Source organism: Cucurbita maxima, unplaced genomic scaffold (genome assembly GCF_002738345.1).
Source record: "Cucurbita maxima cultivar Rimu unplaced genomic scaffold, Cmax_1.0 Cma_Scf00016, whole genome shotgun sequence".
Lineage (NCBI taxonomy): Eukaryota > Viridiplantae > Streptophyta > Magnoliopsida > Cucurbitales > Cucurbitaceae > Cucurbita > Cucurbita maxima.
In genome coordinates, this window is record NW_019272032.1 from 2,240,272 (window position 1) to 2,261,030 (window position 20,759).

General features: G+C 36.4%; 4 protein-coding genes across 15 annotated transcripts in view; 2 read left to right on the forward strand and 2 right to left on the reverse strand.

Annotated features, from left to right (window-relative positions):
* Nucleotides 1-30: 30 nt before the first annotated feature.
* Nucleotides 31-6,479, forward strand: LOC111490693. The gene is made up of 11 exons (XM_023139243.1): nucleotides 31-2,019; nucleotides 2,140-2,379; nucleotides 2,453-2,582; nucleotides 3,322-3,474; nucleotides 3,670-3,911; nucleotides 4,049-4,118; nucleotides 4,269-4,475; nucleotides 4,625-4,857; nucleotides 5,004-5,082; nucleotides 5,158-5,295; nucleotides 5,559-6,479. The coding sequence occupies exons 1-11, from the start codon at nucleotides 467-469 to the stop codon at nucleotides 5,754-5,756; spliced, it is 3,243 nt and encodes a 1,080-aa protein (XP_022995011.1). The 5' UTR covers nucleotides 31-466; the 3' UTR covers nucleotides 5,757-6,479.
* Nucleotides 2,235-10,117, reverse strand: LOC111490780. Of its 12 annotated transcripts, none has more exons than XR_002719607.1 (12): nucleotides 9,797-10,115; nucleotides 9,448-9,564; nucleotides 8,249-8,525; nucleotides 7,908-7,997; nucleotides 7,447-7,542; nucleotides 7,104-7,197; nucleotides 6,156-6,314; nucleotides 4,242-4,514; nucleotides 4,094-4,154; nucleotides 3,711-3,898; nucleotides 2,460-2,598; nucleotides 2,235-2,372 (listed from the first exon to the last, which is right to left on the reverse strand). XR_002719607.1 is itself a non-coding variant. In XM_023139388.1 (8 exons), exons 1-5 carry the CDS (start codon nucleotides 9,948-9,950, stop codon nucleotides 7,922-7,924), a joined length of 549 nt encoding a protein of 182 aa, XP_022995156.1. In that variant the 5' UTR covers nucleotides 9,951-10,116; the 3' UTR covers nucleotides 5,912-6,314; nucleotides 7,104-7,197; nucleotides 7,447-7,542; nucleotides 7,908-7,921. The 12 variants fall into 12 exon arrangements, 1 of the variants encoding a protein (XP_022995156.1); XR_002719610.1 differs by having other exon boundaries at nucleotides 4,081-4,154; XR_002719616.1 differs by having other exon boundaries at nucleotides 4,094-4,514; nucleotides 7,104-7,221; nucleotides 7,447-7,524; nucleotides 9,797-10,117.
* A 4,262-nt stretch (nucleotides 10,118-14,379) lies between these two features.
* Nucleotides 14,380-18,871, forward strand: LOC111490727 (hexokinase-3-like). Its single transcript, XM_023139301.1, has 9 exons — nucleotides 14,380-14,982; nucleotides 15,824-15,974; nucleotides 16,174-16,353; nucleotides 16,651-16,725; nucleotides 17,217-17,372; nucleotides 17,470-17,568; nucleotides 17,649-17,776; nucleotides 18,039-18,120; nucleotides 18,242-18,871. Exons 1-9 carry the CDS (start codon nucleotides 14,711-14,713, stop codon nucleotides 18,596-18,598), a joined length of 1,500 nt encoding a protein of 499 aa, XP_022995069.1. The 5' UTR covers nucleotides 14,380-14,710; the 3' UTR covers nucleotides 18,599-18,871.
* Nucleotides 18,872-20,612: 1,741 nt separating this feature from the next.
* Nucleotides 20,613-20,759, reverse strand: part of LOC111490778 (ubiquitin-conjugating enzyme E2 20-like) — a 1,816-nt gene continuing 1,669 nt past the window's right edge. The window contains exon 7 of the mRNA XM_023139387.1: nucleotides 20,613-20,758. The gene's annotated coding sequence lies outside the window, so the exon portion shown is untranslated. The remainder of the gene's footprint in view (nucleotide 20,759) is intronic.

The window sequence follows — 20,759 nt, forward strand, 5'->3', positions numbered from 1 at the left end:
TCTATGGGAAGAACAAAATGTAATGCAATGTAATCCAAATTAAATTAGTCTAATTATAACCTATGGTCAAAAAGAAACGTAAAATAATGTAATCCAAACTTAATTATAATAACCTATGGTGACTCCCCAAACATGGAAAGCGAAATAAATGAAGGGATTGGAGCTGCAACACAACACATGATATTGAAAGCGCCCTTACAAAGATCAAAAGCAGAGCCAAGGAAGGCAACCAGCTTCATTATCAGCGTCGCACCTGTGATTGATTGTTGAAAAAACCTTTGTTTCGCTCTCTTCCTTTCGTTTTTTTTTTTTTTTTGCCTTCCAACCCAAGGAAATAACTCCGTCCACAAAACATACTGTTGCCCACTTTCCATTTCAATCCCATACTCGCTCTGAATTCGCCATGATCGTTGTCTCTGCATTGAGAGGAAACTGGAGTTCTTGAGCCTTTAAATCCCCAGACGACATGAATTCATCAAGCTTCCATGATAATGCTCCTGGGTCATCGAATTCTTATGATGGGTATTCCAATATCAGTTTTGTTACGCAATCGCTTTCTCGATCGAAGTCTGGTATTACGAGGGCGAGAATGACGAAGGTGAGGAGGCAAACGAGTTCCCTGGATTTGAGGTCTGCGGCGGTCCCGGAAACGCTTCGGCCGTTCACCGGGAATTCATTTCCGGCGGCATTTTCGGGTCAGGATTCTATCTTTGGTAAATCTGAGTCGGGTGTCATTGGGAATCAGCCATTTGTATTTGGAGAAAATAGGAGCAGAACCAGCTCGAATTTGGAGAGGGCAGAGAGGGAAGTTTTGGATGGAATGAAGAAATTGAATGTCGAAAGTGGAGGTGATGAAGCCATTGAATCAACGCTTCCGGATTACTTGAGGAAGCTGAACATTGAAGAAGGGCAAGGTAATTCTGCACGAATTCATAAAACTAGAAATGAAGGGGCTAAATCTGGTTTGTGGGACAGTAAAGTTGGTAATTCTATAGTTTCAGAACTCCCCAACAAGATGCAGCATTTGAACATTGAAGGTATTGTAGAGCTTAAGACACCAGATGTAAAAACAAAAACATTTTCTGCTGGAATCAGTGAAAATTTTCAATTCAGTGCTCAGAGCGATCCAATTAGAGAATTCAGGCCAAAGAGTAGGAGTGAAAGATATAATTCTACCATGTTTCGGTTGCGCGTTGATCAGGAGACTCAGGAGAGACACAAGGCATCTGAATTCTATTCACCAATGGATGTTTCGCCATATCAAGAAACACTGGCTCGTGGTCGGGTTTCTCGTGAAAATTCTCTGACATCCAATGAATCGCTTAATCTCGACAACAACTCCGTTGTATTTGATGAATCGATACCTGAGGTCTTAAATGATGTTATAGATGAAGATCTGGTTAATGCTACAGAAAGCTTAAATATGAGTGAACCTGGTTGTTCTGCAACTGAAGTGGAAGAATGTGAAGGCACTCTTTACCATTCTAATATAAACCATGGCGCTGAAGGTCCTCTAGAAGAATCTGTTTCAGGGGTGGATACTGAAAGCTACAAATCTGCAAATGAAGAGTTGGATATGAGTGGTGGTCTAGCTGCTATTTCAGGAGAAACAGAAGCCAATTCGAGCGTGAAATTCGAGAGGCAGGATAGCGATGGCAAGAATCAATTTAGTTTTGCTTCAAATTCAGAGGATGGATCGAGATCAAACTTTACATTTGCTGCCTCTTCTGCTGTTCGAGGTCAATTATCTGCATCCAAACGCCAATACAATAAGAAAAGTTGGGGAAAAGTTGGTCAAGATTCTTATATTTCCCCAACAATTGCTGTTGAAGTTTCATTGCCATCCTCTTCTGGGCAATTTGTTACATTTTCTGGGAATCCTTCACCAATATCATCTCAAATGAGTCAGAAGGGAGTTGATTCTTGGATGAACAAAGGCCAGGAGATGAAGCAAGAGTCGGTTTCTACGATAGCAGCAACTGTTGCTGCCCAGGAGGCTTGTGAAAAGTGGAGACTGAGGTTAGGCTTTTGATACTTGTGATTTCTTCTTGCCTTTATACTTTCTTGTGTCAAGATATCCTTTATACTTCATTGTCAGCTTCAAGATTCTTTCTCTTTTGTTTGCATAACATGTTACAGAGGCAACCAGGCATATGCAAGTGGTGATTTATCCAAGGCTGAGGACCATTACACTCGAGGAGTGAATTGTATATCAAAAGATGAGTCATCTAGAAGCTGTCTCAGGGCTTTGATGCTTTGTTACAGCAATCGTGCAGCAACAAGAATGTCTCTTGGAAGATTGCGAGACGCAATCAGTGACTGTACAATGGCTGCTGCTATAGATCCCAGCTTTTATAAAGTGTACCTTAGAGCTGCAAAGTAAGGGCTCGCTGAAGTAGATTTTGAAAATTATGTTCATAACATATCACTGAAGTACTATCTTATAAATTAGCTGTTACCTTGGCCTTGGGGAAATTGACGATGCGGTACAGTTCTTCAAGAGATGCCTGCAACCTGGGAATGATATCTATGTGGACCGGAAAATTGTAGTGGAAGCCTCGCATGGTTTGCAAAATGCTCAGGTAACAGATTTTCTTTCTAAGATGTGATAACTTTTAGTTTTTTGTTCCTTTTGACATGCGTCCTGTCCTATCATCTTTCATGGAAGTTCAATTTGTGCAACAAAGTAATGGATAATCTAAAAGCGTAAGCTGATGGGTTGTAGGAATTCAATCTTATAACAATACTTTAATACTCTTCACTTGTAGGCTTGAAAATTTACACAAGACTTAGCTAGTGGTTATCAATATTTATTAGAGATGAAACAACATTATAGGGTTTGAACAAAGGGCCTCAAACTCTGATGTTATGTTTAGTCGTCAATCAACTAAAAAGCTTAAGCTTTTGGGTTCGTTGTACCAGTACTTTGAAGGGGGTGGATTGGGGGTCCCACATCGATTGGAGAAGGGAACAAATGCTAACGAGGATGTTGGGCCCCAAAGGAGAGGGTGGATTGTGAGATCCCATATCGGATGGGGAAGAGAACGAAACATTTTTTATAAAGGTGTGGAAATCTCTTTTTAATAGATGCGTTTTAAAAACCTTGAGGGAAAGCTCGAAAGAGAGCCCAAAGAGAACAATACCGGCTAGCGATGGGCTTGAGTCATTACAATAACTGAACCTCCATAGTTTTTCAACCTTTTTGTTTCCTTTGATAGTGACCAAAATTGTCGAGGAAGGTATATATGGTTTTTTGCTTCACTTCTAATAGGCGTGATGTGATCTATATGACCAGATCTTACTGTTTCTACTGACTTGCAGAAAGCGTCTGAATGCATGAAACGTTTAGCTGAACTTCAGCTAAGAAGCACATCCACTGATATGCAGAGTGTTTTGGAATTAATTTCAGAGGCTTTGGTAATAAGCTCATGCTCCGAAAAATTAATTGAAATGAAAGCAGAGGCTCTTTTCATGGTTTGTTGCACTTCTCTAATGTTATCGTCGTTTTCTGTATTTTTTCCCTCGATTTCCTCCCTTTCCCTTTGAATTCTTTTGGGAGATCATATGAGATTTTACTGCGAGTAAACTAACTTTCATTTTCATGCATCATAACTCAATGGTTTCTGGGTTTTTATCACTTTCTTTTCTTTAAAAAAAAAAATTCTGCAGCTTCGGAGATATGAGGAGGTGATTCAGTTTTGTGAGCATACCGTAGATTCCGCTGAAAAGAATTCTCCTTCAGAAGATATTGTCAGTCAGACCTCAAATCTGGATTCTTCTGAAATCTCAAAGAAGTTGTACTTTAGGATTTGGCGATGCCGCTTGACTCTCAAGTGCTACTTCCTTCTGGGAAAACTTGAGGAGGGTCTGGCTTCTTTAACGCAAGAGGAGGAAGTGCCTACAGTGATTGGGTAATTTATTATGCTTCCTACTACTTTTGAAGAAGAAACAAGTATTTCACTGATAAAGAAGTAAATTGCAAAGAAAATAAACTTGAAAGGAAAAAGAACATTTTTCACTTTTCCAGTTTGACAATTTTAAGTTCCAGGAATGGAAGAAAGTTTTTAGAATCATCAATACCATTGGCCGTTACCATGAGGGAGCTCGTACGTCACAAGGTATCATAAGTCCACTGCCTTAGAGGCTCCTCCATCCTATCAGCCATAACTTGATCATATCCATATATCATTTTCTAATGCCTTAATATCTTTTAGTCTCATAATTGCATTATATCCCCATACCTTTTTTTCCTCCTTAAATGAGTGCAGGATGCTGGGAATGAAGCATTTCAGGCAGGAAGGAATTCAGAAGCCATTGAACACTACACAGCTGCTTTGGCGTGCAATGTCGAGTCACGTCCTTTCTCAGCTTTTTGTTTCTACAGTCGGGCTGCTGCATACAAAGCTCAGGGCCAAGTTATTGATGCTATTGCGGATTGTAGTCTTGCCATAGCCCTCGATGAAGAATTTTTCAAGGTAAGCTTTCTCTTTCTTGTGTTTATACTGGGCACCGAGCTGTCAACATAAATATCCCTCAATTCTTCTTGGTTTCTCAAAGAAAAATTTGAGTACCATTATAGATGAACACTAACAAGTATGTTCTGATAGAGCTTTTATATTCACAGGCAATTTCTAGACGGGCCACTTTGTATGAAATGATTAGAGACTATGGTCAAGCAGCTAATGATCTCCAGAAGTTTATATTGCTTTTTTCTAAGGAATTAGAGAAGACCTATCAGTTTGGAAATTCCGATAGATCGAGTACCAGTGCAAATGATTTGAGACAAGCTCGTCTCCACCTTGCAGAAGTTGAAGAAGAGTCGAGAAAGGAAATTCCATTGGACATGTACCTTATTCTGTAAGTATCACCCATCATTTAACGAATATTCAGATAATAAAAGGAAACAAAGACATCCCTCTTTCCCCTTCCAGTAGGATGGGAATTCTGAGAAAGGTCCTTTAATTTTAGGTTATGAGAATAACGGTAATTTACCTTTGTGGCAGGGGAGTTGATCCATCTGCATCTTCAGCTGAAATTAAGAAGGCATACAGGAAAGCTGCTCTCAGATACCATCCAGACAAGGTTTAATTTTGTTTACCTTGAAGATATGCTTATTTGTGTCTGTGCTTTCTTAATATGGGTTGTTCGTTCGTTTAGGCTGGTCAGTCCTTGGCTAGAGCAGACAACGGAGATAACGTACTATGGAAGGATATAGCTGGAGGAGTCCCCATGGATGCTGATAAACTTTTTAAAATGATTGGAGAGGCATATAATGTACTCTCAGATCCTATTAAGGTACCCAAAAGGGAGTTCTTCCCCAACTTTTTTATAGAAATTTCAAGAGAAAGGTTTCTTCATTGTCGACCATTATTTTCATTCTCTTTCTGCCTCAAGTTGCAATATGTCCATGCATTGCTTAGATCGAGAAGTACCCCCAACATCCTCCAGTGGCAACTCGAGTTTTACACGAGTCGCTCTTGCATATCATGTTAAGCTATGTTATCGAGCTCGATACATTTTATCAGATGATTGTAGCCTAAACTGATCTGTTTTTTCAGCGCTCCCGATATGATGCGGAAGAAGAGATGAGAACTGCCCAAAAGAAACGCAATGCAAGCAGCACCCCTAGATCACATACAGATGTTCATCAAGGTCATCAGTTCGAAAGAAGTAGTGTTAGGCCTCAGTGGCAAGATCTATGGAGATCTTATGGTTCTCGCGGATCAGAATTTACTCGATCAACCAGGTATCCATAAGAACTATGCGAACACATCAGGATATAATTCAGGCTTTCAAATGGCTAGGGTGCACCAAGTAATTGATCATTCTATCAAGAAATCCAGCTGCAGTTTGTCCCCTCAGGGTGGGACCGCCAAAAGTTGACAATTGGCTCATGGGAATTCCTGATGGCTAAATCTTGAAAAGGAGGTGGAGGCATGATCCTTAACGCAAAACATTGATGCCACAAAGGAAGTAAAATGTAGGTGTTCCACAGAGGAAGTTTGAAGTTGTTCACAGTGCCATGTACAGACAGAGAAGAGATGAGTAAACAGGTGTGTCACAACATCTAATGGCTGGCTGAGTCTCTGACAGGATGCTAACAAAAGAATAAGGATAACTACTACAGTTTAGAGCTTCAACAATCTGGTAATTACCATTTTCTGCATAACATTTTCGTGTGTTCGATGTACCCTCTTTTTTACGTTTATGTTGAATTTGATCTGTGGCTGACGAAGTACTATTCCAGATCTTCATGCTGATGACTATATGTGGTCTGATTTTGTTCTCTTCGTTTTTTAAAGAAATGGTGTATTCTGAAAAAGAAATGAAGAAAAAGAGAACATTAGATTGACTGTGAACACCTTTGACATGAGTAGTTCATGTTGTATGTTGTGTTTGATAGATTTAAGCTTGGTTGGGAACATACATTATCAAGATCATTTTTGGCTTTTGAAACTAAATTTAGACTTTCACTCGTTGTTGAAGGTTTTCGATCTTGTATTATTAGTGTTTATAGTGTTCTACTTGATTCTTGATTCACAGGATCTGGGTGATTAGCACAATCTTTTTGATTGATGGCGTGATTTTATTTTCTCCACCTAGAAAGTACTTTTAAATAATTGGTTTTAGGTCAAATAAGAACGAGGGATGATGATCAGAGGTAAGACAATATAACAAATAATGAGTTCTTAGTGGACATCATCTTTCTACCTCACAAACAGAAGAATGAACTGAAATTCTATCTATTGTTTCTCAAAGTTGAGCCAATTTTACATTATGGATTTTTTAGAGATGAAACTTTTAATTTAGGAGTTAATTGGGTGGAAAGCTATGATATTCTTGATTTTTCAAAATGAAAAAGAAAATCTCCACACTCCAGAGTGAACTTTCAAAGAACATTATCCAGAAAAAAGAATTGTTTTGAAAACTGTGATTGGAAATTTGTTGTTCTTCACAAACATCTTGAAAAATGCCATTCCTCTCACCATGACTTTCCAAAAATTTCAGATACTATAGTGTGAGTACAATGAAGTAGTCATTGTTTTCTTTAAATAAATGTCAGATACTTTCTAGAAACAAAGAAGAAATTTTGAGATTCATACCTGTTTTCATTGTTGAAAGCAATTCTCTAAAATCATGTTTGTGCCCAGAGAAATCACATTCTTACATAAACTACACGGCTTTCCTTCTCGTCACCTGCTATCCATGAAGTAGCCTCGTCTAATCAGAATTAGACCAAAAACAGAAAAGGAAAAAGGGGCATTCTTCATAAATCAACTACTTTCAACACCTGATAAATCAGAAATCAAATTATCAAATGGTTGATAAAGCTATGACTTCTTTCACCAGAGAAATTTGATTCTCACCCTCATGGATACACGCTCTCCAGCAAAATCGTCAAGTGCTCGAATATTACATAGACAAAGTTTCAGTTTTGACACTAACCTTTATTATAGGCGACCACCTTCTCTCCCAGCAGCAAGAAACTAGTAGCTAATATAGATGGACCAGCACCACCATTGCCTGCAGTGCAGGTAGAATCTGAGATAATAATTCACGCTTAGTTGCTGAAGAAAGCGCACCATATCAATTTTTATAATTAGTTATACTAACGACCTCAAAGTTTTCTAGTTTAACTGAAGGTTATGCTGAATATAAAACATGACGGCATTAAAAATCAAAATATTTTGACCCTGATTTCTTCCATTTTCATATAAAATCGTGAAATACAGAGGTTCCTCGAAGGAAATACAAAGGTTATTAAAGAATACACCAAATCCGGAAGATTATAAATTGTTAATTCTCTGTTGGCATTGGGAGTTTGTTTACCTCCTTCGTACAGATACAGTATTGAATTATAAGTGATTGGGGAAAAGTATGCTTCATCAGTCGTGAGGTTTACTCACTAGTTGCATGATTATCAGGGACTTCTCTTTAGCCTATCGGAATCACCCCTGCTTTCATCTCTCCAGCACGTACTAGCTCTGCCACCATTACTGGCTCGGTGAAACAGAAAAGACTGTCAGTTAGATGAAGCATTGCCTTGAATATGTTGCTTTTATTGCCCATGAAAACTAAACTTCAACTTCAACCTACCACTCGCCCATTAGCTTACACAATATCTTTCCTATACTTTGTGCAAGGAAAATGAATTGGTTGAATATTGCATTCAATCTAAGAGATTTAGCAGCACCATATAATAAGAACTATCAACATAAGAAAAGTGCACGATAAGTACATTATGTACCATTGCTCACTCCAGGATAAATGCAGTTGTAATAGCTGGAATGTTTGCCTCCATAGCTTTATTCTTGAAAGCTTTTGCATTCTGTGAATAGTTTGTATCATCACAAACACCAACGTAGGCTGTAAGCAGATAGACAAAGAACGTCGTCAATAGATGATCATAAAAGCAAGATTTTTAATGCAAACAGCTCTTTCCTGGATATTTATGGAAGCTTCAAGTACGGTGCACTTCTCTGTCTGTTGGAATAACCCAGCAGTATGAACTACAGGATCCACATCTGTAGTAACAGCTAAAGATTTCAGTTAAGCACCCCTGGTGGCAGTATGTTAAAGATTTGAATGCCCTTAGTTTAGGGTGCAAGATTTTCACGTGTTTTGTTCCAGATAGACATATTTCATAAATCAAAAGGGGCAAATTTATGTTTGACCACAAAAATCAGTTACTACAAAATAATTCCATGGAAAGAAAATAAAAAATAACTAAGGGGGGGGTGAGGAATTGATCCCTACATGTCATTTCACTAATCTTAATATAAATAAACCACGATATTATATTAAATTACATCTGCATTTTACACCGAGGTCAAAAGCTCATCAGAACCACCAAAGTTCTGGTCGTTCGACAGTCTTTGGAGTCAACAAAAAAAAAAGGTCGTGAAAAATTAACCATACACGACATCTAGAGACAATACCATGTTATTTGTCAGAGACTCAGAGCTAAAACTTTAAAAAAGAGTAATCACGGCGTGTAGTTTAAACAATAAAAAAGAAAGGCGTCAACAGGTGCAGGAGACTCCATGTGTGTTGGAACTTCCATAAATAGGCAACGCAAATTACAGAGAATTTTTAATAATAATGAAAACAAAGAAAGGAAAAGGATGCCGCTATTCAAAGTTTGAGATAAAGAGAAAATTCCTTGAACAGCGATCTCTTGCATTTCACACAACTCTTTTCGTAGCCTCGAAGGTAAAACTTTATGCATGAAATTATTTCCTCGTGGGTACAACTTTATGTTTCAGAATATTAAACTATTGGATTGTAATTTGACCGCTAAGTTTTAAATTTAAAACTCCATTTGAAGGAGGAAAAGCTCAGTATGACTAGGAGCTTCATATTTCACTCACGAAATGGGAATTGGAGAAGAAATAGAATCAAAGACGACTGTTGAAATCTTAAAACTAATTAGAAGAATCAGTATACCTCTCAAAGCAGCCTCCAATGATTTTACATTCTCAGCATCGACTTCAACAAATCGAGAGTTTCTCCCAACTGTCGCAACCATAGCAGCACCTTTTTCCGTTTCACAGCACGCCGCACCTTATATCATTATGCATCACAATTTAGAAAAGGCTCGAAATCCACTGATTACCAATCGGTAATCAACAGTTTAGTTTCATAATGAAAAAGGATCTAAACGAGAGAACACACCGGATAAACCAACTTTAAGGAATAACTTAGAGATACAGAAATGAAAAGAATCGAAATAAGTCAAATTCAAATCTACCTACAAATGAAACTCGCCGAATTAAAATAAACACAGAAGAATCACCTGTTGCGACCGCCCATGACGATCTGAAGGTCGTGACAGAACTTGAAGGGAGCAATGGCAATGGAGGTTCCGACCCGACCGGTGCCTCCGAGTACCAAAACCCTAGAATTGCAATCATTCTGAGGCAATTGAACCAGAAGTTCAGTATCGGCATTGATCATGGCCATCGGAGAAAAGCTTTTCAAAGATCCCGCCATTGTTTGCCGCTCTTCTCCGCACCAGCAAGTTCCCTGTAATAACAGTTCCTCTTCAATCCCATTATCAGTTTATCATCCTGCTGACGTGGCATCGCCCCTTCATCCAAACAAGTCAACAAAATTACCATGGGGCTGTCACCTTTAAACTTTTGAATTTATTTAAATTGATAAATATTCAAAATGCTTTCCCAACGTACATTTATCCAATTATTTCTTCCATTTCCAATAATTTTAACAATATATATATGCATCCATCTATTTTCCTCTGAGGCTGTTACCCAGCAAGGATGACCGTGGTCCCCCATCCACGGTGGACATATTTGGCGGTGTTGATATGGACACGTAAGATAGGCTGGATGGATGGTCACATCTGGCTTGATGACATTGTTGAGCATTTCACCGTCACCCACCTGTTACCTTAACAGTCCCTCATTATCAAAACATTAGTTTGAACAATTAAAACCATATAAAACAAAAGAAAATACAATAGTAAATAATTGTAAATAGAACAAAATAATTCATTATCTAATTATTTATTCTCTCGAAAAAAAAAATAAGTGGCCTATTTTAATTTCAGTTTTAAATTTTTTTAGTAAAATATAAATTAGATTTATAAGTTTATATACCAAATATTAGTGCTAAATATATAATTTAACATTTTTTTAAATAAAACTGGAGTGCTACCTAAATTCAACAAGAATAATAAATATTTAAAACAAAATTCATCCTATTTTAAATTATTTGATATTTAAAAATAAACTGTCACGTGCGAAAATTATAAAGTCACAGCTGGCTTTTGGTTGAAAGGAATGGAGATAGTGAAATAAATAAAGAAATAAATGAATAAAAAGGTGCATTAGGTAAGATTCACCTTCTATGTTTCTGTGGGTCCATGTTGACTGTCCAAATGTGACTTAATTATAAATTTTAATTATAGCTCTTTCCTTAAATAATAAATACAATTTCCTTTCCCCAAAGTAACAACTGGGTTTATTCTATAGAAAATATTTAAATTCTTATTCAAATTATTAAATCAAAACATAAAATAATAAACTTAGGTTATATCTTATATGTGAAAATAATATGTTAAGTGGTTATTTTTTATTTTTTATTTTTTATTTTATCTCGAATTAAACGTGTAAATAATGTATTAAAATCAGTAATTAATTATTTAATTAACTAATTAAATAAATAAAGGTCAAAGATGCGAGTTGTGACAATGGAAATTAGTCACCGCCATAAATATGCTTATGAAAGAGACGTAAGAGCAAAGAAAAGCAGCCACAAACATCTCTCTCTCTCTCTCTCTCTCTCTCTCTTTTGACCAAAAGTTTTGGAACTTTCATTGGTCGGAAATATCCCTTTTTAAGTCAAGATTTAACATTAAATTAAACTAAACAACTCTTAATCTCCTTTTCATGGTTGAAATTTAGTTGTTTAATTTACTAACTGTCAAAGTTAATTAATGGTTTTATTTAAATCACCTTTTAATCTATATTATAAAGCAACCTAATAAATTTAATAATAATTTTATATACACAAATATAATATAATGTCATCCAACATAATTTAAAATTTTCATAAGTTATATTTTAAAATTGCTAAGTTTTTTGTTATTAATTAATTGTTTTATTTATTTTAACGTAAATGACAAAATAAAGTAGTAATGAAAAATCAAAAGCATTGTAATATGAAAACTAAATTCAAAATTCAAAATAAAAATGTTTTTGAAACATCGAATAAAAACTGCTTTTTATCAACATATTAAATCATGGTTTTAGTTGGTGACAGTCGGCTCCATCGAAACCAACTAACCCAAAAGCCTACCGTACGATCCTTCATTATTGAATCTGGACGGCTGGGATTTCTTTGCCAACTCAATGCTTTCGCGTTCCCGCACCAACTTCGAGACGCACTTTTGTCTCATTTTTCGTGATTTAGCTCCTTAAGTGCGAATCAAAGGCACCCCTTCATTTTATATCGTAGATTAATTACACCAATTAGTTCCATCTAATATTTTAAAAAATATTTGTACTGGACCAAACATAATCTAACACAAAATTCATTTTTGCGAGATCTTTTATTGATTGGAGAGGGAAATAAAAATTTCGTATAATAGTGTAGAAATCACTCTCCTATATACGCATTTTACAAAGCACAATGTTACTGATGATATATAACGGGCCAAAGTGAACAATATCTATTAGCATGTGGCTTGAGTGGTTACAAATGATATCATATCTAGTCACTAAACGCTATGAGACACTAGTCGGACAAAGGCTAAATAGTAAACACGTGTAAAAATCGTGAAGTTGATTACTATACGTAATGGGTTAAAACGGATAATATCTACTGACGAAAACTTGAGCTGTTACAAATGTTATCAAAGTTAGACACTAGCCGATGTGTTACAACTTGTGTCAGAGGTAGACACCATGTAGTGTGTCAACAAATATGCTAGAGTCATTGTCCTCTACATGATGATATATAAAGAAGCACTTACAAATTTAGTTCGATCACAAAATTTCTACAGTAATTATCATTTTAATTTCAAGAAGAAATATATTTGACCTCGTCGCCAAATTTAGAAAACAAATATTATATATACTTTTTGTATAGTTTTCATAAGTAGAAGCAATATTTATAGTTTTTTTTTTTTTTTTTTGAAATTAAATAGTTATCCTAATTCTTTTATTTTTATAATTTTCGATATAAAAAATTAAACTTATAAACGTAAAAGTAACATCGTTCATTTTTTAAAAATAAATTTAAAATCAAAAGCAAAAAATTTGAAACACAAAAAGAAGTTGGTAGTTGAAAACTTTAGCCAAAGAATTGAATGCAATTTTTAAGAAACGTGAAAAATATGCCAAAGAAATTAAACAAGATCATTCCTAAACTTCACTTTTTAAAAATGGGGTAAATTAAAAAAAAAGAAAAGAAGAGGTAATAGTAAATATTAGTTGTTAAAATTCGCATATAAGGTAAAAATTAAAAAGTAAAAATAAAAGAATTAAGAGAAATTAGTACAAAATTTAAAATTAAATTTAAAAATGCAACGGTTGGGGTTAGGGAATGCCATGCCAACTCATCATTTAGAGTAAATAAAAAAAAAAGGGAGAGTGAGGGTTAAAAAGGTCAATTAGTTTTATTGGAAGACTAAAAAAACAGTTGGTAAAATAGGTGGGAGTGCAAGACAGCAGAGCCAGGCACGTAAATTACAACGACGTGCATTATTATTATTATTATTATTATTATTATTATTATTTTGTCAGAAGTGAAATGGTAAATTTATTTTTTTAATTTATTTTTGTTTTAATTTTTGGAATTGGTAAGAAACTATTATAAATTATTTACGAGATTTTAACTTTAAAATTTTAAAATTATAGAAATTTAATTTAGAATTTAATTTTTTTATAGAAATCTTGGCGTTGGAAAAGGCAAGGGTAGAGCGCAGTACAGAATTAGTTGCTTTTTCTGCCACACACAGCTGGTCATTAGCGTGAAACAGCTGGCAGTACGGCGTCGTTCCTCCAAATACGCAGCTACCGTCGCCGATTCTCCCCTCTTCCATTTTCCTCCCCTTAACTTTCTCTATTTCTATTTTCCTCCCCAGCTGGTTATTAGCGTGAAACAGTTGGCAGTACGGCGTCGCATCCTCCAAATAAGCAGCTACCGTCTCCGCTTTCGCTTTTTTGATTTTCCTCCCCTTAACTTTCTTTATTTATATTTCCCTCCCCCAGCAACTTTCCCTTTCTTTCCCCATCCTGCCCCTCCCCATCTCCACATTTTCCCCTTTTTTTCTTTATTAAGTCAATTTGTTTGGACCTTTGACATTTAAAAAATTCTCAATTATAATTCCATTATTATTATTATTATTATTATATGGGTAGAGAGAGAATCAGTGCCATCAATTTGCTTCCATGGCTAACCTCTTCGGTCTATATTATTATTATTTTTATTATTACTGCACCTGATTTTATAGGCCAGAACCCACTAAAGGAAAAAAAAAAAAACTTTAATTTTTAATTTTTCAATTTTTTAAAAATAATATATGAATGAATATATAAAAATTTAAATAAAGGGAGGTGACTTTTAAGAAAAAAAAAGGGCAAAATGGTAATTATATAATAAATCAGGGGCACTTGTGGAAATGGCTGGGGATGGATGGGGACAAAGATTACAAGGGGGAAAATGGAAAAGTCGGCAAATATAAATAAAACAAGAACTTTTTTTTTTTTTTTTAATGAAAAAAGAAAGGGCACGGTGAAAAATCGCCGCGGAATTTTGTTGTAATAGAATTTAGTAATTTCCAGATATTTTAGGGGTAAAATGGTCATTTTGATCACTCTATAAGTATTTGACCATCCACATTCCTATGCTTCTTCTGCTAGCAATTTGCGAAGTCTCTTGCAAACCCATCCCCTCGCGTCTGGTTCGGTTGTCGGAGTGTTGTTGAACCTCCTTCTCCGTTTTTCTTGGTGGCGACCGGTTTGTGAGGTTGGATTAGAAGATGCTGGAGAGGCCTCTGGTGGCGCCGGTGTACGGGAAGTGGTGAGATGTGGTTTTAACGACGTTATTGCGGCGAGGATTTTACGGGAGGGGGAGTGAATCGAATGCGGAGTGCATGTTCCGACGGTGTTTCTTTGTTGGAATGAGTTGTAGGAGAGGAGATTGCGGTGGAGTTTTTGGACGGAGTGAGTGATCGTGGAGGGACATGGGGAGAGTAGTAGTGGGAGTGGCTGTGAGTGTTGCCGTGGTGGCGTGTATAGTGGCCGCCGGGGTGGTTGGTCGGAGAGTGCAGAACAGAGGGAAATGGAGGAGAGTGGTTAGGGTTTTAAAAGAGCTGGAGGAGGATTGTGAGACTTCTGTCGGGAGGCTGAAGCAGGTGGTCGACGCCATGGCTGTGGAGATGCACGCTGGTTTGGCTTCGGAAGGAGGTTCCAAACTCAAAATGCTCCTTACCTTCGTTGATAATCTTCCTGACGGGTAATCTTCTATTTCCATGGGGTTCATGGGGTTTTATCGCTTATTATTGATCAGCGAGGCCAGTCTGTGGTTGTCTTCAGAATATTAGTGTTCAGGAGTAATTAAGCCCCTTAGTTTTTTGTTCATCTGTGATGATTTGTTGCTCGATTCTATGCGATAAATATAGTCAAGTTTTCACTAATTTCATTTCCTCAATTGTTTCGCACTTGCGATATCCTTGTGGCTGCGGCCTTTTTCGGTCGCTTCTCAATTTCAGTGTCAAATATTCTGCAGCATTGGCTTCTCGTTAATTTCTTCTATAACTGCCTTTTCGTCTATTGTCTTCTCTCCTTACAATTTGTTTGATGATAAAATAAGGATTTGAATTTAGAATGGCTTGCAGGATATATCTCTCTCTTTCGGTTTGCATCAGTGTCTATCTTTGAATTGTTGAACTTCACCGACATTGTTTCTTTGTTTTCTTTATTCTGTTATTTCGCACCCCTGTGGGTGATATTTCGTTTCTGTTTATTCGTTTTTACGACGCTTGCTCGATCTTCCTCTTGTTAGGTATCACTTAAACATTTGTTTGTCAAATCATTTTCTCATCTACTTTTAATCACTCGATAAATCAATCAAATTTGCGTTGAAGTAAGAATCACTGCTTTGCAAAATGGTCATAACACTATTATTGAGCTACAGTTTTCTATTTTGGTTGTAGTATAACAATATTACCCTTGGTCTATGTGTTTGTTTTTTTCTCGGTATATCACTTAAAGTTGAAGCTGTAGACTGTAGTTTTCATGAAATGAATGTTTTGGATGATTATATATTTTTACATTGATAATACTCTTCCCTTTAGGAAGGAGATTGGGACCCACTATGCCCTTCATCTAGGGGGTACAAATTTCAGGGTCTTGAGTATTCAATTGGAAGGTAATAGATCGTCAATTCTTGAGCATGATGTGGAGCGGCTTCCAATTCCCCAGCATTTAATGACAAGCACAGGCAATGTAACTATCTTTTTCCTTGATATTGTACTAATGTCTAGTTTGTTTAAGTTTCTATTGTGTCCACATAATATCACTAAAACCAAATTTTACTTGTTTTTTTTTTTTTTTTTTTTTTTTTTTTTTTTTTTTTTTTTTTTTTTTTTTTTTTNTTTTTTTTTTTTTTTTTTTTTTTTTTTTTTTTTTTTTTTTTTTTTTGCAGGATCTCTTTGATTTTATTGCTTCATCATTGAAGGAATTTATTGATAAAGGAAATAATTCTGAGGTTCTTCGAGGTGGGAGAAGGGACCTTGGTTTTACGTTCTCTTTTCCCACAAAACAAACTTCCATTTCATCTGGCGTGTTAATTAAGTGGACGAAAGGATTTTCCATTGAAGACATGGTTAGTTGGATGGTGTCTTTGTAGATTTAGGCTTTGGAAATAGTGAGGGAGTGAAAATTCATTCTTGTATAAATTCTCCCGTGCTGTTGCCAAAGTAGGCAGGGTGGGGTATTAGTTCTATTGTTTGTGCCATTCATGACTAAGCATGCTTTGCATTTTCTCTAAGGATTCTTACATCAATCCACTGAATCTGGTGCTTGTTTTGAGTATTGACTTTATATTAAATTCTCAATCAAATTATACGTTCCTAGAAAACATGTTTAATTCTGCAAGGTGCTAAGCTTCTTTATTGGTCAGGTTGGGAGAGATGTTACGGAGTGCTTGCAACAAGCATTGAACAGAAAGGGTCTCAACATAAGAGTCACAGCACTTGTAAGTTTTCATTTCCTCTCATTGTGATCAAAGAAATTGTTGTTGGAAAGGTGATTTATGGAACAATAATTGTTTTCAGCTTTTAGTTCCTGAGATAGTTATAGCTTGGTCCTCATGGCTTAAGTTTCTAGTTTTTCATTTATACCAAAGCCTCTTATCAAAAAAAATTTATACCAAAGCCTGTACTATCTTTTTTTCTCTATCCCATGCACCATATCTAATAGGAACACAGAGAATACAATATGCAATTAATAGAAAAAAGTTAGAGGAGCTTTACAAATTTGTTGGTAGGAGACTGGGAATTGTTATAATAGTTTATATTCTGGAGTCAATAGATGATCTCTTTTCTTAAAGACATGCATGCCAAACTGAAAGGCTTGGTAAGCCATAGACTAGTCATTTATGTGACTACTTTTCATACTTGGATTGGAAGTTGGTGCTAAATGTTGCATTACTCGGAGGTCATGAGTCCATATATATCTTTCAAGCAGATAAATGACACTGTGGGGACATTAGCTCTTGGACATTATCAGGATGCTGACACTGTTGCTGCAGTGATAATTGGAACTGGTACCAATGCCTGTTATTTGGAGCGTACAGATGCTATTATCAAGTGTCAAGGACTTCATACAACCTCTGGGTTCATGGTAGGAGCCAGTCTGTCTTTAAATCTTCTTTTAAATTTTTTGTGGATACTATTTTAAAGTAAATGTGATTGTCTGAAGTTCTGATTTTCTTGGTCAGGCTATTAACATGGAGTGGGGAAATTTTTGGTCCTCTCATTTACCTAGAACTTCCTATGATATTGATTTGGATTTTGACAGCCCCAATCCAAATGATCAGGTACTACTTAGTTTTCCTTTTTTCTAGCACTAATTTGTCATATGGAAACTAATTTGTACTTTTGTGTGAGTCTTGAGCAGGGTTTTGAAAAGATGATATCGGGAATGTACCTGGGTGACATTGTGAGAAGAGTGATTCTTCAAATGTCGAGAGAATCCGATATTTTTGGGTCAGGTTCATCCAGGTTATCCATGGCATTTGTGTTGACGTATGTTCTTTTCTCTCGTGCCTATTGAAAATGAATTTGACTTTGGCCATTCTTTGTGGAAAGTAATAGATGGGTAATTTTAAATTGCATGTGAATCATATCATGTAATGCACAATTATGGTTGCAAGCACTGTTCTTAACAACTAGGGTTGCATGTGAATCGTATCTCATTTACCTACAACAACTATGAATTTGACAGTGTTCTGAACTTTTGTTTCTGATTTAATTTGGAACTAGTAAGTGATTGCTTTTATGTGTTCAGAACACCTCTAATGGCTGAGATGCACGAAGACGAGTCTCCTGACTTAAGAGAAGTAGCAAGGATCTTGAGGGACACCTTGGGGGTAGAGGATCTTTAAAATTATGCTATTAATATCCGTTATCATTCCTTTTTTTCCCCCCCTTCAATTTGACACTAAATTCAGACAAGTAACACTTCCTCTCTCTGTGTATCCGCTTTTCCAGATTCTTGAAGTCCCTTTAAAAGCTCGAAAACTTGTAGTAAGAATATGCAACACAGTGACGCGCCGAGCTGCCCGGTTGGTAGCTGCTGGCATTCTGGGTATCCTAAAGAAGATGGGGCGGGATGGAACAGGAGGAATTGCAGGAGTAAGAAGTAGAAGTGCTGTGAATATGAAAAGAACGGTGGTGGCGGTCGAGGGGGGATTATATACTAATTACACAATGTTCAGAGAGTTCTTGCTTGAAGCTTTGACTGAGATTCTGGGAGAAGATAATGCCAAACATGTAATTCTCAGGGTAACTGAAGATGGATCCGGCATTGGAGCAGCTCTTCTTGCTGCATCACATTCATCCAATTGATTTGCCATATATATGAATATATATAGTTGATATATATATATATTATATATACATATAGAGATCCTGTAAAGTTAGAGAAATTCATTTCTTCAGAATGTGATGTCTCTCTGTATTAAAGAAAAAAAAAAAAGAGAGGAAAAGAAATGGCTTTGTATTATTTGATACTGGAATTGTCAATATCTTGTTCTGCAATTATTTGTAAGCTAATTGTCAACTCCCAAGGCTGGCTTTTGTAATTGAATGAGTTGGTATACTGGATTTCACCATTTATGATGCGCAGGGCTTTGACCATTTTATTTTTTTTGGTTCTTTCTACTATTTGTGCATCAGCAGAGCCCTACGTTGGGTGAGATGGGAATGTTTTTTCATGGTTGTCAAAGACGTGGGTCTGGCCATTGTCCAATCTGCAGCCTTCAATATTTGGACCTTGTCAAATCCCATTACCAAAATAATGAAAAATGTTCCATGGCATGTTCCTTTTTCATTGCTTATTCTTTTAAACTTGAGGAGGCTGCTATAGGTGATAGTTACGGTGCATCAGGGGCATTTGCCAGATACCCTTTAACCAAGGTTTGGTGTTTGTTCCTACATGGAATCTAGTGCGTCCAATGGACGCTTTTCATTCCAATTTTTTTTTTCCGTCCATTCCGCCTAAAATTCTAGGAATTTGTTGATAGAAACGGCTCATCTCGCCGTGACCTTCTCTTGAATTCTGTTGAATTCTCAAAACTTCTGTCGCTCCATCCCCAGAATTTTCCAAAAAAATGGATCCATTTAAAAAATGATCCGCTATTGAAAATACGTCTAATGTGTCGGAAAGGAAATGGCCGGAGTCGGCTACATGACGTCTGAGGCTTCGTCTTGACCTTCGGGTTACTCTACATCATTGCTGACTTCGCAAAACTTTTCGCAAGATGTTGATAGAATGAATAGGATGTTCTAACATGTCTTCGTTCTTTCTCAAATCGATTGTTTTTGGGGTGGGTCATGCTTTTGTTCTTGGTCGGAATCTCATTTTTTGGAGAGCTAAGAAGCCATTGAGCGATAACCCTTCCACTTGGCATTGTTGGATCACTAAAGCCGACTTTCGTCTCTGCTCAATAGGTGAGTCTTGCAGTACACTCAAGAATGCAAAATCACTTACATATACTAATCTAGAACATCCAAGTTATCTTTCTAGTTCTTGCACATCTCACCCTAAATAGACTCGGGAAAGGGCACTAAAAAAATGATCACGAGATTCAGTTGCTACACTACAAAAAAAAAAACATAATTTGTCGGAATAGAATGATTCAAGTAATGAAGATGATTTCCCACTAGGAATCTATCCCAAACAACAAACCAAGCTATAAAGAAGTGCCCTAGCTGTTGAGCACTAGGAGGAAAATTTATAAGTCGTACACATGCCTCCTACACACACACAAGATATACCGTCTCACCACACCACAAGCTGCCCTAGAGAACCAAAACCAATAAGAATATGCAATAGAAGCTTCATTACAACCGCAACACTCCAAGTGGAGACAAGCAGAAACCTAAGCTCCCTCACAAGGCAAGCAAACCTTCAACCACGCAACCTAAGCTCTCCTGCTCCCCCCTTCCACACAAGGACTGAATCATGCAGTACAACAACTCATGAACAAGGCAAGAGAAGGCCGACAAACACACTGGGGTCCAAATACAGAAGAGCCATCTTCTCACTTTGAGCATTAACCTGGTTCAAAAGAGTGCCTACAATCCTAAATAAAATATTAAATCTTAGCTATGAGAATTAATTAGTATTAAATAGTCAATTTAAATACTTCTTGATATGTAAAAAAATTTCAACAATCTTCTGCATTAATCACAACTTAATTCCATGCCAAGATTTATTTTCACTAAAATGAGTGAATTCTCAAAAGATCCCTTCAATAATGTTCCCTATCATCTCTGAATACATGGGAATTTTTAGCATCATTTCCATTTCAACAACTATAGAAAGGACCCGAACAAGAATTTGAATTGTAGGCTGATAGAACTCTGAAATGAGAACACTAATAGGCTCATGACTTGAAATTTCCACTTATAACAGGAGACACCATACAATATCTATTACATCCAGGGAGTAAAACAAATGAAGAGCACACTGAACCAAAGACAAAAAAAAAAAAAAAAAAAAAAC

What these genes read in the sequence shown, in the direction of transcription:
- LOC111490693 (XM_023139243.1), top strand. Translation starts at nt 467, where the DNA reads ATGAATTCATCAAGCTTCCATGATAATGCTCCTGGGTCATCGAATTCT. An exon ending in GAAGTGCCTACAGTGATTGG is followed by an intron (nt 3,912 to 4,048) that starts GTAATTTATTAT and finishes TTTAAGTTCCAG; the next exon opens with GAATGGAAGAAAGTTTTTAG. An exon ending in TCGATGAAGAATTTTTCAAG is followed by an intron (nt 4,476 to 4,624) that starts GTAAGCTTTCTC and finishes TTATATTCACAG; the next exon opens with GCAATTTCTAGACGGGCCAC.
- LOC111490780 (XM_023139388.1), bottom strand. Translation starts at nt 9,950, where the DNA reads ATGCCGATACTGAACTTCTGGTTCAATTGCCTCAGAATGATTGCAATT. An exon ending in ATTGGAGGCTGCTTTGAGAG is followed by an intron (nt 8,526 to 9,447) that starts GTATACTGATTC and finishes CTGTTACTACAG; the next exon opens with ATGTGGATCCTGTAGTTCAT. An exon ending in TTATCCTGGAGTGAGCAATG is followed by an intron (nt 7,998 to 8,248) that starts GTACATAATGTA and finishes TCACCGAGCCAG; the next exon opens with TAATGGTGGCAGAGCTAGTA.
- LOC111490727 (XM_023139301.1), top strand. Translation starts at nt 14,711, where the DNA reads ATGGGGAGAGTAGTAGTGGGAGTGGCTGTGAGTGTTGCCGTGGTGGCG. An exon ending in GATTTTCCATTGAAGACATG is followed by an intron (nt 16,354 to 16,650) that starts GTTAGTTGGATG and finishes TTTATTGGTCAG; the next exon opens with GTTGGGAGAGATGTTACGGA. An exon ending in TCCATGGCATTTGTGTTGAC is followed by an intron (nt 17,777 to 18,038) that starts GTATGTTCTTTT and finishes TTATGTGTTCAG; the next exon opens with AACACCTCTAATGGCTGAGA.